This window comes from Megalops cyprinoides, chromosome 16 (genome assembly GCF_013368585.1).
Source record: "Megalops cyprinoides isolate fMegCyp1 chromosome 16, fMegCyp1.pri, whole genome shotgun sequence".
Lineage (NCBI taxonomy): Eukaryota > Metazoa > Chordata > Actinopteri > Elopiformes > Megalopidae > Megalops > Megalops cyprinoides.
This window is the reverse complement of record NC_050598.1, coordinates 30,537,832-30,556,567: the sequence shown is the minus strand read 5'-3', so window position 1 is coordinate 30,556,567 and position 18,736 is coordinate 30,537,832. Positions and strand designations below refer to the sequence as shown.

The 18,736-nt window shown below is 46.6% G+C and overlaps 1 protein-coding gene across 3 annotated transcripts in view; it reads right to left on the bottom strand.

The window, feature by feature from the left end:
• Positions 1–56: 56 nt before the first annotated feature.
• lrch4 (leucine-rich repeats and calponin homology (CH) domain containing 4) overlaps positions 57–18,736 on the bottom strand; it is a 36,450-nt gene continuing 17,770 nt past the window's right edge. The window contains exons 5-19 of one of the 3 annotated variants that reach the window (XM_036549033.1): positions 18,538–18,674; positions 18,052–18,161; positions 17,625–17,724; positions 16,485–16,587; positions 16,029–16,144; positions 15,888–15,943; positions 14,754–14,903; positions 13,103–13,171; positions 12,902–12,956; positions 12,448–12,511; positions 11,514–11,615; positions 10,811–10,908; positions 10,440–10,577; positions 9,431–9,508; positions 57–1,571 (exon numbers count right to left, since the gene is read on the bottom strand). In XM_036549033.1, the coding sequence (XP_036404926.1) occupies positions 1,398–1,571; positions 9,431–9,508; positions 10,440–10,577; positions 10,811–10,908; positions 11,514–11,615; positions 12,448–12,511; positions 12,902–12,956; positions 13,103–13,171; positions 14,754–14,903; positions 15,888–15,943; positions 16,029–16,144; positions 16,485–16,587; positions 17,625–17,724; positions 18,052–18,161; positions 18,538–18,674 (1,550 nt within the window). In that variant the 3' untranslated portion in view covers positions 57–1,397. Of the gene's footprint in view, positions 1,572–5,757; positions 6,019–9,430; positions 9,509–10,439; positions 10,578–10,810; positions 10,909–11,513; positions 11,616–12,447; positions 12,512–12,901; positions 12,957–13,102; positions 13,172–14,753; positions 14,904–15,887; positions 15,944–16,028; positions 16,145–16,484; positions 16,588–17,624; positions 17,725–18,051; positions 18,162–18,537; positions 18,675–18,736 lie in introns of those variants that run through there. The other 2 variants (XM_036549030.1, XM_036549032.1) reach the window with 2 other exon arrangements.

Genomic DNA, 18,736 nt, shown 5'->3' with positions numbered 1-18,736 from the left:
TGAATGTTTTGCCTACCTTTTAACTTCATTGATGGTTCAAGTGCTGTTTTGTACACATGTAGACAGGTGTGTAGCTAAGAGGGCGCAAACGCTAAAGGGCTAACCAGTTTCTTTAGATTTTATGTAGCGTTTTATTTTTAAATAAAACTGTTAATATGTATACTGAAGCCATGTTTCACTAAGCTGTTTCTCTTAAGTTATATCTGATATCCTGGTCCCAGAGATCTGCAGATTTGCAGTGAATCCATTTAAAATTTAATTCAATTAGGACCTGGAAAGATTGCCTTCTGATTAACAAGCCGAATTGGTCATTATATTACCTGGAAGAGCATTTTAATTTCTGATGGTGAAGAAATACACTACAAGATAAAACAGAACTGAATAAATGTGAACATCCGATTGTTAAAATGGCTGCAGAGAACGTTTGTTATTGAGCACTGTGATTAAGGTGGGTGATGACAATATATTTTTTAAAGATACTCACAAAAAACAAAAATCAGAATTTATAAATTGTTACTTGTTCCTTATTGTAAATACTTGACATTTTGTTAATGTGATGATAAAATGTACTAACAAAACAGCAATTAAAAAGAAAATACTACACAACCTTTGGCTGGTTTCATCATTAACTCAAAATTAACAACTAGGCTCTGATCATCCCTGATGTCCCGTGTGATTGTCCTAACCAATCTGATGACCAATTAATGACAAGGGAGAAAAGGGAAACATGTCCATATGCTCTTATTATTCCCTACAAGCCTCCTTTCCCATTTTATCACCTTGATTTGAAAAATTATCCTTCGTGTGACAACTAGCAAAAATAAAATTAGACTTTATAAAACCTCCTCACTCACACTGCTAGAGTGGAACACCAAAGATGATGGAGATAAATTCTTGCATGACCAAAAAAAAAATAATAATAAATAAAATAAATAAAAACAAATAAAAATGCACTCATGCTTTGTTAATATAAGTATTTATCAGTCCCCTTCTTTTATTGTCGTCAATTTCATGATTACAGTGTCGGGCATATGAAAGGCAGCGATGACCCCTCTGAGTGACCCCACATCAGTCTCTGGAGTTGAGGCACTCGGCCTCACAAAAGACAGGCAAACAACAAAGCTCTACAGCCGCTGCTGAACATATGCATCTACATGTATTTACAACATCGGTTTCCTTGAAAAAATGTGCCTATTCATGATAATCGCATGAGAATGTGTGTAATTGGAAGTGTGCAGTCGCTGCTGAATCTGCCTGGAGTCTCACCTGCGTAGAGTCCGACAGGTTCCCTGTGGTAGGAACTGTAAACGTACGGAGTAACCCTGACATTACAAACTCCTCGACATTACAATCTCACACACGGATAACCTGGCGCACCCGGAACCTGGCAGTAAGTGCTACGGAGGGCTGTTGGGGTTCTGATCGGGCGCCTGGAGGGGCAGCCCTTGGGAGTCCTGACGGGAGGAGCGTCGGGGTCCTGACAGGGGGAGCTCCAACAGGGACTGGACGGTTTGGGCGATCCGAGTCAAGCCCTCGTCCTCCAGGATCTGCTGGGGAGCACACAAAGCATCCTAGGGGAGGGAGAGCACAAACATCACCATCGGGCACAGGGAACGCACACAACTACAGGTCACATTCACCACACAGACCCGTGCTGGCTTTATTACGTCCGTCATTTCCAGCAATTTCCCTCCCTCCTTTTTAGTGCCTACGGGACACACGTAATGAACTTCCCCGTATGGGGCATTCCAGACTCCGAAATCTGATTACGACTTCAAAGGCAAAGACGTTCTGCCTCAGCAGGCCTCTCTCAAATGTGTCGATTTGTTCCAGGTTAAGACTTAAGTGAGGCTGCACGAATACGTGCTCAAAGCCACATATAAATACAGTGATAACTGGAAGTAAAACAAATGCAGAAGGCCCCTTAGATCCAGACCTGGTAGGCCAGAGTGTATGAAACTTTTTTTTTTTTTTAATGCACCAAAACACATTCAGCTACCAGGTCCCCAATTTTATTTAACTTTCAGGACCAATAGTGTCAGTAGTTAAAAAGAGAGCTACTTTCCCTATCAGACAGAGGCCTCTACGGGCCAAGTTACACACTGGAACACGGGACTCCTGGCATTCTGAGAGTCCAACTTCACTCCAGATTTTTAAACCAAGACAGCAGCACTCAGTTAAGCATCTACAACACCCTGCACAGAGCTTCCCCCTGATCACAATCCCACCATTCAACTGCACACCTTCATCCCCGATAAGCAGAGAATAAATGAGAGAGAAGGATGGGAGCAAGCAGGAGGGGAGAAGGAGTGAGTGAGCGAGTGAGTGAACCATAAGTTAGTTTGGTGGGGCACTTCACTGCACCGCAACCAAGCATGCAGGTGAATTCTGTTCAGGTAGCAGGTGGCAGTGACTTACCTTCTCCATAGGGACTGCTGCAGCACAAGCTACAAAGTTAACCTTATTACTTCGCTTAAAAACATAAAAAACAGATACAGTTGGGAGGAATATATTTCAACAACAACTGACCCTGAGAGAGAGAGACAGGGAGAGGAGAGAGAGAGAGAGAGAGAGAGAGACTTACACACACAACTCTAGCAGACAAACACTCAAAGGCCTGTAATTTCGGCGCTGTGGACAATAATTAAACACACAGTCACAGTGATGTTTGGACTTACTCAGCATTATGGCTTTGCATTAAATATATCATTAGCTCTAAAATGGAGGAAAACATTGAAGCAAAAGCACTCATTAGCAACAGAGCAGGACTGCAGCAAAAGCAGGAATAACACAAGATCAGACAACAACACTGGACATGGTCAAAGCGTTTCTTTTTAATCATTTCTTTACAGTAGAAGAAACTTTATATTTATATATAAACTCAGATCTTTAAATATATAGGTATGATATAAATATTACAAAATACATCAGTTTGTCATTTCTCTTCCTTGTAAATCTGATGCAAATGCTTTTAACAATTTAATTTCCATGTGTGGATTGGTGGATATGCTTCTGCCATCTACAATTCAATCACATTTTCCTTACTATGAATCGAACCCACGCAGGTGAATTCATGGAGACAGTTTGGAACTGTGTAACAGACAGGAAAGGGAAAACGAACGTTTAAAGGCTCCCTTATAACAGTAACAGTACTTTCCCCAGTGTGTGGAGGACAGCAAGGACAAACACCTCGAAAAAGAGAGGCACCGCCATTTCTCTGTCTCGTCTCAGAATGGCGGATTTATTCACGCGGGGGCTGAAACAGGCATCTTTGGGTAAACTCGGTTCCAGTCACAGATATCTAACCACGAGACTGGTCCCAAGCCTTATTTGTGGCTAACTACCCAATTCAAAATGGGGGTCATAAGCTGTATGTGCAGACAGTGCTGTTAGGGAATCACAGCAGCTCTAAGCACAGAGAGGAACACTTTCATGTGATGCAATCCTATTCAATAAGGCTGCCCAGCACTTAAATACATTCATCCACTGCTTTAAATGAGACATTCTTTTACTTCCCTTCCGTCCTGCCCCACGGCGCTGACCATGATCTTAAACTGATCCCTCGATGATTAAGACTAACTCCTTTATAAGGAGCTATCGAGTTGGTTAGTGTGCTGTACAGTGCATTCATCAAGAAACCGCCGAAAGCAGTAACAAACAGGATTCGTTTTGCTCGGATAAAAACTGTCAGCAAAACAATATCTTTTTAGAAAAATACCTGTCATCTCTTTTTCTAGGAAAAAAACTGATTGCAGCTTATTCTTTATTTCTTTAAGAATGTTGCTTCTATGGATTTAGAGCAAAGTGGGTGTGTGCACAGTCTTGAAAAGTGTTTTACTCATTAGGAATCTCAAATGCTGGGAAACAATAAGATTAATGTACACAGCACAGTAAACTACCCCAAAGTAAATATGGACAAAGCAGGGCTTCATGAAGCATGACTGTATGGTTAAAGTGGTCATGGTAAAGATCTCACATATGACTGGATGACAAGTATCAATTAAAACCAAAAGAGGTGCTCGGATTGGCTCCGTGAACGATGGACCCATCTAAACCAATCATTTTCTCAGCTAGTTTGCCTGGGTTCTGGAGATGCACAAAGCCCAGATTTGCCCATTACTATATCCATACACAGTATTAAAAAAAAAATAAATCACAGCTCGTGTTTCTAAATTTCTCAGTACTTTTAAATAAATAAAAAAATGAAATAACTTAAACAATTAGGCGTTTACATTTATACAAATATGAAGTAATTTCAGCTGGCCTAAATTTTGGAAAAAAAAAAAAAGAAACAGCTGATCAAGTTAATAAAATGCTTTGAAATATTTCTGTACCTTCTGATTTCAACAGGAAGTATTAAGACAACTGCGGAAACAGCACCCCCTGCTGGTCACAGTCAACATGAGGGAGGTGAAATGGTGAGGGTGTTGGTCGTAACAGTTGAACATTGTAAACTGGGACTGCAGTGGCACACCAGCTACATCATTATATATTTTTTTCACTCATAATCACATACTTGTAATTGAGTTCAACCCTTCCAGCACACCAGGTTAAACAAATGGAGCCTTACACACATAGGTACACATTACCATTTCTGCAGGGGGTTGATAAAAAATAAAAAACCCCAATCATTTTTGAAGCTCTGCCTTTGAATCAAATTGTCCCTTGAACCCAGAAACCATGTGGATTTGGTTGCAAGTTAAATCACGTGGCACCCCTACATACAGGGCTACAGAGTTTCCCTCTGCAAACCAGGGACTTCCCCACTGCCCAATCCCACGACCCTGGGGTGGGATGATGGTGGTTCTTGGAGCATCAATTTCAGTTTTTAATCAGTACTATTTTTTTACAGTTAATAAGAACTTGACTTTACAGTGCATCAGATTCTACTTAACATCACTGAACGTAACTGAAGATTTAACAGCGTGTAGTGTGTCATTCTGCACTGAACTCTAGTGTCGTGTGCGCGGTTAGTCTGACCAGTGGCAGAATGACTCCTTTCATCCTGTGAATTTCAGATGTGCTGTACTGCAGTGCCCCCAAGACCAGCTGCAGCCCGATGGGGTCTGAACACACCTACTGCACACTGATCCAGTGACACAGCCAGGTGCTGTGCACCCACTACAGTCTGTAAGTATATTTACACACAGCATCCCAACACACACACTTCACCCTTTTGTAGCTTATGGCTTTCATGTCCTAAGTTAAGGTTACTCTACCATAGTGTGTAATAGGATGACTCTTCATGGTTAACTACATGCTGAGTGTTGCTATCCTACACTGTGTGTGTGTGAGTGTGTGTGTGTGCGCATTATCTTCAGTCCACAGTACGCTCTGTTGAGTGGGATTTTGTTGCATTAGTCAGTGGTTTCTGGTTCTCACAATCCCAGCGGTTATGTGCAGCTGGGTGCTTCTCCGAACTCTCGGGGAGTTTACACTGGACACCTGCAACCCGCCTGCGCACATGTGTCTGTACAGGCCAGTGACTGTATAGTGTTCAAAGTGTGTGCATGGTCAACATGAGTATGTTTTCCACCATTGTGTGCGTGTGTTTGTGTATCAGTGTGCATATGTGTATCTGTGTGTGTGTATGGGTAAGTGTGTGTATGTATCTGTGTGTGTGCGTGTGTGTATGTATGTGTGTGTGTGTGTGTGTATGGGTAAGTGTGTGTGAGTGTGTGTGTGTGCGTGCGTGTGTATGTATGTGTGTGTGTGTGTGTGTGTATGGGTAAGTGTGTGTGAGTGTGTGTGTGTGCGTGCGTGTGTATGTATGTGTATGGGTAAGTGTGTGTATGTATCCGTGTGTGTGTGCATGTGTTAGACGGTGAGGTGGCAGTACAGCATGTAGAGCAGGGCCATGGCCAGGCAGTAGAAGAGCAGGAAGCCGGGAGAGAGCTGTGAGCAGTGGAGAAGGCCGTCCTGCCCCCCCTCGGGCCCCCGGCTCAACAGCGCCCCCACGGTGCGCAGCACAGCAGGCAGGTTACAGCTCAGCACATCAGAGGGCACACACACCTCCGTCTGAGAGAGACAGGGAGGGAGGGGGGGACGGGGGGAGGAGAGAAGAGACGCCAGAGGACAGGGTGAAGGAAAAACAAACAGCAAGGAAGGGCAAGGGGGAGGAAAGAAAGAGGGAGAAGGAGAGATCATGGCGAAGGAAAAACAGTAGCATGGTGGGGGGGGGGGGGGCAGTGGAGAGTAAAAAGTCAAAGGAGGGGAGGGGGGAAAGGGTGTAAATAAAGGGGAAAGAGGGACAAACAGGGACGGGGGGGGGAAGCAGAGACAAAAAAACAAAGGACACACAGTGAGCTTAAAGCACATTAGCACACACGCTAAGGCAATTCTCACACGGGCATTTCCTCAGCTGAAATTTGCCCAATTCCAAAAAAACAATGGGCTTATTTACAGAGAGAAAAATAACATCTGTTTCCCATCTCTTAAGGGACTGAGCTGTGTTGAGAAAAGTACATTTTATGTACCGATACTAATCCCAAAAGCAACCGAAAACTTTCTTTTTTTCTTATACAGTATGTATCTATGTATCTATGCATGATTTAAAAAAAAAACATTTTCTCCACTTTAATTCAGTGTTGGTTTCGGAAGCGGCAACTCTACGTTAGCGCTAACTGGAAGATATGTGCTACTCCACAGCACTGAGATCATCCGAACAGCTCACAGGCATGCAAGGAACCGCAGGGTGTCTGAGAGCAGTGAGACCCTGGACGACCAGACGTGGCCGGATTCGAACACAGGCCACAGAGGCTCAGGGACAGAATTACATAAAAACTCTGCGCAGCAACTCATCTCTGTTATCAGCTCAACAAAACAGTGGCAAAGCTTTAATAGCTGAATTCAAACTAGCTTTGCTTCTTTCAGTTCATATTCATGGGCCACATTTGACTACAAGGGTAGACTGCTAATTTGGCCAAAGACCGTAACCCCTCACAGTTCAGAATCACAGGTTTGGAAACAATCCTGAGATAATGAAACATTTTTTACGTGTGACGCCATTTACGGGCTAACTGAACTTGAATGCATCTGCAGTTCCCCACTCTGCTCTGAGCCAGATTAATCCAGGGAAGTATGGGTAACAGGAAACCATTCAGCTGAATAAATGCAGCTCATTATGCGAAAAGCAGGCATTAATCAGAACATTTTAACACACTTTTAGCATTTGTTAGACTAAGAGAGGAGAAAACCAATTAACCCTCTCACAACGATCTACTTACTGACAAAATTTACACAACTTTCCATACAGTACAGATGGCCTGCTACAGGGACCTATGCTGCAGGCACCTGTGAGAGCACAGAGCGGATTCGGCGTGTGAACACCATCAGGCTTGGAGGATTTCGACACACATCTCTGTCAGGCTTCAATGCCTTTTTTTCTGCAGGTAGCACAGGTGGGGCTAACGCTGGCACCTCCCGGAACACTGCACCGGCCACAGTGTTTGATGGCATGCACATTCTAACTCCGAATGACCTCAGTGCCACTCAGAAACAAAGGATCGCCATCAAATGAGCTATTTATTAGAACTTCCCACTCATATGGCTTCCCACTAACAGCTGTGACTTGAGTATTTACCTGTTACCTGTCTGGCCGACTCTACCCGTTTATATTCTTATATCATGCTTATTGTAGCTTTCGGTTCAGCTGTGCCGTTCTACAGGCCACAGCTCTTGCCATCCGTTACTGGCTTTGTTCTTGCTGCATCTGGCCATTTCCTCACTGTGATCGGCGATAATGGGGCCGGGCGGCCACTGCTTCCCCTCTTTTGTACGTGTCAACCTTTTCTTCTAAAATACTATAAAGGGTATAAAATGCCAACAAAGTTCTGGCTGGCAGCTGATGTGAACTGAAAGCAACAGCCTTCCTACTGGATGCGGTGAGACTTAGGGACACCACAAGCCTGTCGCCTGACAGCACTCGGAGCTTCTGAGGGAACATAAGGATGTACAATTTCATGTCTGCTGAATTAGACAGACACTACGGTGTGAAGGATGACAACTGTAAGAGAGCTTTCACTTTCTGAGCTTGAGCTGTACTCCAGCAGTGTTCTGAAAGGCTGAACCATGTCCCCCGTTCACCACTGCGAGTCAAGGAATACAGTGTGTGCACCTGGGGTTGTCAGTGCTTGTCAGCTGGTATATGGACTGGTGTCAATAAGGCTGTAATATGCAACAACTGCACACAGTCTGTTGAGGACACGCCCTGAAAGCTGGCATTTCACACCGGCCGGACGCTGAATTTTATGACCTGCTAGACTTGGCTGCGATAGAAGGTTTTATTCTGCACATTCAAGGCACTGAGGAAAAAAAAAAAAAAAATCAATCAAGTAAGGACACATAAGTCCAAGTGCATTAAAATGACACACCGGGCACAAACCAGACTGGGCTTTCTTTTGATTTGTTTTAAATAACTGAATGATCTTCGGTGTCTCAATCGTTCTTTGCATCTTCACTCAATCATTTGAGGAAGAGTGTCTCATTCTTTGCGAGAGCAGATCTTTCTGGGTTAATGCAGACGTTATTTTCCGTGTGATGGGCATATTTAATACACATTCACTGCGTAGCTGGAGAGGCAGCTGTGGCCTGGCTGCGAAGGAGCCAGAGGGCTCTGCTCCAAACAGGAGCACTGCTGCTCTCAGTGCTTAACCTCGTCTGCTTCAGTAAACAATCATCTGTATAAACTCATAAAACATAAAAATATACACGCTGTGGCCCTGGATAAGCCAATCAGTGAACACAATAAATTATTTTTAAAAAGGAACGTCGAAATCCTCCAAGTCAAGCTATGATTCTGGACACCCGCTGTTTGAAAACATTTTTTTTTTTTGAGCTTCACACTCTAAAGTAAACTTTTCTTTTACTTCATTTATTTTCATTTAGGTATCCGTTATCCAAAGAAAAACAGAAAAGAAAAACTAAATAAAAGAACTTCTAAAAGAAGTGTGTGTTCTTTATTATTTTGCGTCTCCTTGCAGTAGGCCTAGAGAAAACCTTGGCAGAAAGCTATTCACTGTAACACACAGAATGTGTAACACTATATCCCATTTGGTCACCCTGCACCACCCAGAAGTGCTGTGCGCTACTTTAGACTGGTCAGGTGGAGGTCTAACCCCAGTGCAATATCAAAGGGGGTGGCAGCAGAAGACTGCCGCACAGCTAGTACAGGGTGGAGTAACTCTGTGTCAATGCACAGGGCTTCCACAACATGTCATAAAGATAGATACAGTATGTATGTGATACAAGAGTGAAACTCAAGATGGACACTAATTTGTGCAGGCCTTTTTGGTGCACATGTCAAACATATGGAGATAACAAAGACATATCATTGGAAATGCACATGAAATTCGTACTGAAACCCTTTCTGGCAGACAGGTGAGATAGAGAGAGAGAGTGAGGAAGAGGGAGAGAGAAAGAGGATGGTTACCTCCGGCACCCCCAGCTTGCGGCAGGCAGCGAGGAAGTTCTCCACGTTGAGGCGGCACTTGGCGGCACTCAGCTTTGGCTGAAGGGGTCAAACACACAGAGCACAATGAGGCTGACGGAAGGCTGGAAACAGAAGCACACGCCCACCTGCCCGCTCACAACATGTACAACTGCTTTCACAGCTTCAGTGATGGCCACAGTATGAACGCAACTGTATGAAGGTTTTCATCCAGGACTGTCAAAACAAACACCACACGGCTAGAGTTTGTGAAGGGGGGGGGGGGGGGGGCAGGTCATGGTCCATCAGAGAAGGTGGAGAAGCAATCATGATATAGCCTACGCATCTATGGTCTACAGGATGGCCAACTGAGCAAGTGTCAGTCCAGAATTAGTCTTTTACAAAAGGTGCCAAAATGATTAGAGACATCGGAGCTCTTTGACACTGGCCTTGGAGTTTGTGTCTCCATCAGCTCCTCTCCTGGCTAAAACGCTGTGTGGGGTTCTGCAGGCCCTGGCTCTCTGTGGAGGGACCAGGACCCGCTCTGCTTTGCTACATGGCTACTGAACACAAGGTTATGAATACCACCAGAGGCCTTCTGAGACATGAAAGCAAACAAAACTAAAATATCATAAATGTCATTTCCAAATAGGTCAAGTGTGACACTTGATCTTGGGAAGGATGATTTGCGTGCCATATCCCATTTTTAACTCTCTGGACTCTGTAATCACCAGCGGAGTACCAAGCTTGCCTCACTGCCCAGTTTTCCAAATCTACACAGGACTGAGGAACGATACACTACACACAGCCATGTTACACACTACAAGTCCCACAGTACACAATAGGAGCCAACGGTAGCTGGAGGACTGGCACATGTCTCACTTAGCTTATACACCTGACTAGTCTCAGTGAAGCTCATTTGTGTATTACATCTATCCCTCCAGAGCAAATAATTTCAAAATGACAGTTTTCATGTCAGATCAAAAAGGGTGAAATGAGGTCATTGGCTCACCACTGCCGGGGAGGGGATGTGGATGATTGACACGGAGCGTGGCCGCACGTGATTGGCCAACTGACAGAGGATCGTGCCATTGGACAGTGCATCACCCAGGTCTTCTGGCAAAGTCACCTTCAGGCGTGTCTCCAGAGTCTGGCAGTGAGACAGAGAGAAGCAGAATAGGGGAGAAACATCTTTGATAAGAAAATTTATACAGACAGAGCCAGAAAGGGGAGGATGCGTCTTTGCTTTTAATTTTAACTCTTTCAATTCTTCCTTCATAATTCACAATTCACATGAGAAAGAGAGAGGGAAAGAGGGAAAGAGAGAAGGAGAAATAGGGTGGCAGAAGAGGGAAGGGAGAGAAAAAGGCAGGGGCACGGTACCTTGCGCAGCTGTAAGATGTCCTGTCTCTCCTCTCGTGGAGAGCGCAGGGAGGGCCGGGACTCGCTGCGGCCTGTTTCCACCAGACAGTGCACAGAGCCTGAGGGAGAGACGACCGTCAGAGCACAGGCAGAGTACAGAGTCTGAGGGAGAGACGAACGTCAGAGCACAGGCAGAGCACAGAGTCTGAGGGAGAGACGACCGTCAGAGCACAGGCAGAGTACAGAGTCTGAGGGAGAGACGACCGTCAGAGCACAGAGCCTGAGGGAGAGACGACCGTCAGAGCACAGGCAGAGTACAGAGTCTGAGGGAGAGAGGACCATCAGAGCACAGAGTCTGAGGGAGAGACGACCGTCAGAGCACAGGCAGAGCACAGAGTCTGAGGGAGAGACGACCGTCAGAGCACAGAGTCTGAGGGAGAGACGACCGTCAGAGCACAGGCAGAGCACAGAGTCTGAAGGAGAGACGACCATCAGAGCACAGAGTCTGAGGGAGAGACGACCGTCAGAGCACAGGCAGAGACAGACAGCAGAGGGCAGTAAAATGCATGAAGAACCAACACCACAGAAAATGCATGCAAGTCATCCTGGGCCCCCTAATTGCAGAAAATACACAATTACAATTAATCACATGTAACTAATGACTACAACTCATAGCGAGACAGAAAGGCCGAAGATGGTAACCGCCCCTCCCTCCCCGGGGTACCTGAGGTCTTGACGTTGCAGCGTGAGGAGGCGCGGAACAGGAAGCTGCTGGGTTTCTGTGCAACCCCCGGGGGGGAGGACGGCTTCGGGGACGGGGGCGCGTCTGCCCATAAACAAAAAAAATATTCCTTTTTAGGATTTCTTCCCACCCTCGATGTGTGAGCAGTCGGCATCCGGTTTTGAATTTGATTGGTTGCTAGACTGGAAAGTATTTTCCTATGTTTGCCTGTCCCCAGGGGAGTGAGTGAGCAGGCTGTATCCCAGCGTTACTGGCCTGTTTCGCTGCCAGACAGCAGAACATTATGACCTTGTGATGTGAGTCTATGCAGGGAAGGAACCAGCAATCCCACGGCACAGCAGTTAGAGCCAGTCCAGGTTTTACTGGAAGCAGATCAGCGTACAGGGTGGAGTCAGCCTGTTGGTGGTATCTGCTCATTACAATAATCCACTTCTCCAAATTCATTTGTCTGACTTTGTTTTGAAAATTTAGCCTGAAGGTAGTCACTGCTGTGAAACAAGCCTTCAATACCCTGACAAAAAGCTAGTACAGATATTTCAATCACACTGGCTAAAGAGAGAGAGCAACATAGTCCGATTTTCCATTTCCCATCCATAACAATAATGCCAATACACTGGGAGCCCTCCATGTGATGCACATACACATACATGCCTGAAATATGTTTGGAAGGGGGAGAGAACGTGTTGTGTGTTTGGAAGGGGGAGAGTAGCTGTAGTATGTTTGGAAAGGGGAGAGTAGCTGCAGTATGTTTGGAAGGGGGAGAGTAGCTGTAGTGTGTTTGGAAGGGGGAGAGAGAAGCCGTAGTATGTTTGGAAGGGGGAGAGTAGCTGTAGCATGTTTGGAAGGGGGAGAGTAGCTGCAGTATGTTTGGAAGGGGGAGAGTAGCTGTAGTGTGTTTGGAAGGGGGAGAGCGTACCTGTTCTGCTGTTGGAGCGCTGGGGGGCAGGCGGGTGGGTGGATGTGGACATCTGGTCTGCACTCTGAAACAATGCAGATCAACATAACAGTCAGGGAAAGTTTAGTGATTAAAGGCTAGTGTGTCCACAGACAGCTTTTAAACAAAGGGCACTCTTTAAACGGCTGCTTCCTCCACCAAAAAACGGAGGAGGCCGGAGGGAGCAATGTGATGCAGCATCTCTGACTTTTACACTAGAGACAGAATAAGTGCCGTGTCAGGGCTCAGACCGTACAATGCCTCAGTCTCAGGGCAGCCTTGCAGACACAGAAACGCTCCTTTTGTCTGAGCTGAGATATACCTTAGGTTACGCTAAACTACACAAACATGACAGCACACACTGAATTCTGTATTTGAGGGAGAAAAGTCAGGGAATGACGGAGAGGGAGAGATTGCAGGAAGCAGAGAGACTGACCGGGCATCTCTGCCGCAAGCCGTTCAGAGAGGGGCTGCTGTCTGAGGATCCAGCACTAGGGGGAGACAGAGAACACAACTTCAGCACACCAGCGGAATTGCATGGTGCTCATACGCTCTACTCCACTCAGATATGCAAACGATCACACAACCACAAGAGCATCTCTCTCTCTCTCTCCCTCGCGTGCATTTTAAAACTTACCCTGTGGTACTTCCTGTCTGTGATGCCGTCGCCGCATGACTTCCTGTTTTCACTGCTGACTTCGGTAAACTGTGGAGGGGGGGGGGGATTAAAAAAAGAAAGAGAGAAAACACATTTACAAAATGGCTGATTTAATGGAAGAATAAGAGAGGATTAAAACCTGGGGTGTGTGGTTGCTGCGAGGGCCCCTGGGGAGTTGAGCTGTACAGGCCAAGAGTTACAAACGCTCAGCTCCCACAGAAAAATGACTCATCTCACACCCGTCACCATTTGAAGAAGTGAAATCATCATGGCGGATAATTTTCCCATGATCCCTCATGATCAGCACGCAGCATGAAAATCAAACAGGGCCAGAGTGTGTGCAGCTCCACAACAGTCAGTAAAGAGACAGGAGAGGCTTCAGCACAGTGAGGCCAGGCACCGCACTACAGGGTGAAAGGGTTAGGTCAGGGGAAGCACAGGGCCTCCTCAGCTGAATACCTCATGATCCATTTCTCAGGACCACTCCACAGGGGGACCACCATCTGAGGCAGAACTGAGAGCCATTTTAGCTTCCGGTGATTGTGTGTGTGTGTGTGTGTGTGTGCGTGTGGGAGTTATATCACTTGGTTAGCAGGCTCCTACGTAAAAGATTCTTGCTTGTTGTCTGTGGATTATTCCAGATTACTAATATAAAACAGAGTCCAGAGGAATTGTGGGAGAGGTGGATGGCAGAAAAAAGACCAAGCAAAAGAACACAAAATGAAACATGCTGTAGGGAAAATGCCTGTGTAAAACAATAATCAAAGCCAAAGATACATAATTGAAAAAAGAAAATACAATAACCGGTGTAAAAGCTTTCACTTTTGAGTTAGTCATGCCGCATGGTCAAATCCAATAAAATTTTCTTGGTCTGTTATGGTCAGGGACATAGCTGCCTGACAATTTTGTTGTTATTTTTAAGTGCATTTCTTTAAAACGTTACCTGAGAGGACTAGCACTTAAAACAAATTCCTAATTTTTAAGGCAAATTGACGAGGGAAAGAAAAGATGGAGTACAAATCATTCTCCACTGTCCCAAAAGGCTGCATAGCCACAAATTCTCTAAGATGGCAACACTGCCAGTAACTAACAGCTGTCAATAACAGATAAATGACAATGGGCCCTGACTCTCTCTAGGTCTGTCAGTCTCTCTCTCCTGCACCCTGTCCCTGTCTGTCTGTCTGTCTCTCTCTCTCTCTCGTGCTCTTCCTCTTTGCTGGTGTGCTCTCTTCCCGTCAAGTCAGTCTGTCTCCCTCTCCTTCTCCCTCTCTGTCTGTTTCTCCACCTCATCTTCTCCCTCTCTCTCTGTGACTCACGCTGTATCTTGTCCCCTCTCCTTTTCTCTCTCTCTCTCTCTCTTTCTGTGACTCATGCTCCATCTCATCCTCTCTCTCTCCCTCCCTCTCTGTGACTCACGCTGCATCTCGTCCTCTCTCTCTCTCTCTCTCTCTCTCTCCCTCTCTCTCTCTCTCACTCCCCCCTCTCTCTCTCTCACTCTCTCTCTCTGGGACACATGCTGCGTCTCGTCCTCTCTCTCTCCCTCTCTCTCTCTGTGACTCACGCTGCATCTCGTCCTCTCTCTCTCTCTCTCTCTCTCACTCCCCCCTCTCTCTCTCCCTCTGGGACTCACGCTGTGTCTCGTCCTCTCTCTCTCTCCCGCTGCGCTCTCTCCCTCTCCTGCCAGATCTGCAGGTTGCCGGGCCGGCGCCGCTCCTCCAGGGTTGGGCTGGACGGGGGAGGGGAGGTCACTGTGTCCCCACCCTCTCCGCCCACGCTGGATCTGGCAGGGGTGAGTGAAAGCGATGGAGGAAGGAGACAGAGACAGACAGACAGAGGATCGAGAAAGAGGAACAGAGGAGATATAGAAAGTTAAATTCACTTTGACAATGGCTAATACCGGCTCTAAACTTGTGGAAGCTTGTAAAGTATACGTGTGCATTTCTGTTGAACTGGACGCCCTCAGACTAGAGGCCAACTAACATTCACATCTGAACATCAGATTATCATTATTGTTGAAAGGAATGTAACTGTGTGGCACTGCAAAGTGAAAGCAGTGATACTGTATGAGGTGCCTGATGTGGGGCAGTGAATGCCGTGTGAAGCACTGGTGCTCTGCCCTTACGCACGGCTCTTTACCTCCGACACAGTGCCAACAAAAACCAAGCTTCGTACACTGGGTTACACAACCGCAAACTGTAAACCTGACAGACGAGCGAGTCATTCTGGATACGGACATTTGCCAAGCAAATAAACCACATAACAAAGTTGGGAAAACACACCGTCGCCAACAGCATATACCTGTACCCAACAACACCAACTATACACAGAATGTTTCTGGGAGTGTCTGTTGTCTGGTAACAAGACAGGCAATTAGCTGGCCTGCTCTGTGCGAGGTTAAGCACACAGCCAGGGTGAGGGGAGGGAAAGGAGGGAAAATGAGACATCCCAGCATGTTGACTTTTCCCAGGTCCTCAAACACAGAGACAGAGAGAGACAGAGAGAGGGACCTTGAGAAGAGAACAGAAAGAGAGGGAGTGTAATTTTACTATCAGGCCTGTCCTACACAGGCTGTGTAAATAGTGTTCAGGGGCCTACCAGACACTCACTGATTCATAAAGTGAAACTGCCACAGAAACTGCATGGAGATCAACAGGTCACAAACACACAGGCATGCGCAGTTACACACACACACAGCTCAAGTTGCAGTGTAAGGAGAGGAGTTATGTGGTGTCTGTGTATGTGTATGAGTGTGTGAGAGACTCACCTGCTGTTCGGTGATGAGTCTGGGCTGTGGGACAGGGCAGTGCACTCTTTTTTGTCCTGAAAGGAACAGATCCCAGATCAGTAACTGCTGATCACCAACACACAACCCACACAACGAGAGGGTGCAGTGTGTCTTCCTGACCTGTGGGGGCGATGTGGATGGAAGTCTGGGGGGTTGTCGTCTGCTTTCCTCTTCTTCCTCTGTAACACTGCTGTCGATGAAATCCACCTGTTCCACTTCTCCGTTTACAACTGAGAGAAGGACAGAGAGTGCAAGGCAGGAAGAGAGGGACAGCGGTAGGGGAAAAGAAGTGGAGAGAGCAAGAGAGCGAGAGAGAGAGAGACAGAGAGAGAATGCAGACTGTAAAATACCACAGTGTTACTGTGTTGAGTGAAGCATGTGTGCATGTGTATGACTTTCAGCCAAGGAAAGAGACTCAATACACATATCTACTGTACAAATGGCAACCATTACCGGTGCCTGCGTGCTGGATGACACTGAAACCAACCCGCCCTCCCATAAAGCCCCAGAAGAGAAGATTGTCAGAGCGTTAACCCCGCCCCACTGGTTGATTATGGGATGTCTCTCTCCCCTCACCTCTGCCAGGCTGCGGGTCCTTCTCCCCTTCCTCCTGAAGGTTCCTCTGCTCGCGGGAGAGCTCAGCCATCCGCAGGGACAGCTCCGAGAAGTCATCCGCAGACTAGGGGTGTGGACAAAACAATCACCACTAAAAACCTCATACTTTATTTAAACAACACGAACAGAGGAGTTCAACATCGACTTTTGGACTGACTTCGACGAAAATCAATCATCCAGGAAAGCTGAAGCGAGCCGAGTGCGGTCCTTCAAACGCTTGCCCTCAGCCAACATTCACTTGCGTCAAATAACTTTTCTCAGAATTTGTGACTAGGTAGCCACCACTCTCAGATTTAAGCGAACTACACCCTTTTCCGTTGATCTTGTCACAATATTTTTCTACTCTGGTTCAAGAATCAACCTCAGAACCCCTCATGGAAACACTGCCTTTAATGTTTAATGAAGCAATACTTCCAGAGCTTCTTCCTCTCTTCAGAGTATGTATTTCTGTTTAACAACTCAAACCATAAATAACATGAATGGCCACAGGTCTAAGAAACAACAGCAGGCACAGAGGAATGTTCTCAAAGTGCTCTCAAATTGCATTTCAGTAAAAATGCAAATATATGTCTGAATATGGGGACTTAAAATTTTTATGAAAAATTTGGAAACGGTTACAAGTTTTTTATTATGTATATGTTTAAAGGATAGGCCAACACATGCCAACTGCAGACTGGCCACACACACAAACACATAGCAACACATTTGCACAAAGAATCACACAAACACAGACTACCAAAAACACACAGACATTCACACAGAAGAGCTCAAGCAAAGACACGGGCAAACATGCACAGAGCGAGTGATCAAAATGTTCCATCACAGAAAACACTTGGTGTGCGTCAAAGCCAGGGCGTGGTTTTAAACCCGCGGCGCTGAAGGCTGTAACGCCGTTCCTGGGCTTCTCCCACGCAAGGACACGGCTGTGAGCAGTGACTGCGTTCCCTCTGCCGCCTGGCGTGCGGAGTGCCTGCGTCAGGCCGGTTTCTGCTGTGTCAGAGGCCCGGGGCTTAGCGCCGCTCGGGCCGATACCGCTGAGCCTGACGCAGCGTCTGTCTCTCAGGCAGGGAGCGGCAGCGCAGCCGTCTGGCTGACCCTCACCTCGTTCCCTGACCACCGCTTGCTGCCGCTGTCCACGCTGTTGAAGCCAGAGTCCAGCCCGCCATACTGCCGGCCCGAGTACAGCTCCTGATCCGACAGGCTGCGGGGGGGCAGGCAAGCGCACACATCAGTCCCACCCCAAGCAAAACCAGCTCATCAACCGGAATGCGGCTCAGCAAATGCAGCTGTGACCAGAGTATTGTTGGTTTGATTCCCAAGTTGTGAGTTTAACCTTCATAGAGACACTTAACCATGAGTAACTTCAGAAATTATACAGTGGAATGGCTATAACATGCATGTTTGTTCAGCAAGTGGCCATGTGTGACTTGTTGACCATGTGTGACTATGAAGCAAATTAAGTGCTCTGTGTAACTCTTCCTTCTCTCTCTCAGGTTCAATGCTCTATAGAGCTCCTCCTCTCTCTCACCAAGTGTTGAACCCTGTGGGTCTCAGCGCTCTCTCCAGCTCCTCCTGTGTTGTCTTGCAGGCCTCGATGTTCAGGAACTTGAAGATGTGGAACTTTCCTTTAGAACAGATCTGTGACAGGCAGAGTGAGAGGGGTTGATTTAGGGAGTTCTGATAAACATTCGAATGTCATGCCCACTGTACAGTAAACCGGAGCGGAGTTTGATCACTGAGAAAAAGCTCAGGTGATCTGGGGCTCAGATTTCCCAGCTGCTAAAACTGTGACACTACTTTTACAAAATGTACTCTTCATAAGGACAGAAAGTGTTCATCACTGGGAGAGCAAATGATGGATACACAGGTGTGAGTGTGCGTGCGTGTGTGAGTGAGGGAGAGAGAGACAGTATACGTGTGTCAGTTTGTGCACAGTATGTGTGCATGTGCGTGTGCGTGCGCGTGCATGCGTGTGTATTTGGAGGTATGGCTGCCGGCTGTATTCACCCCTAACCTGTGCTGGGGGAGACTGCAGAGGGTTGTTGTCGAGGGCGATGGTCTGGAGGTGGCGGAGATGACGGTAACAGACAGGGACCCTGGAGACGCGGTTACAAGACACATCCAGACGAACCAATGGCAACTCTGAGAGCTCTAGAGGTACAGGAGAGGAGGTGGGGTAGAAACAGCCAGTTATTGCATCTGTTCCAGATAAC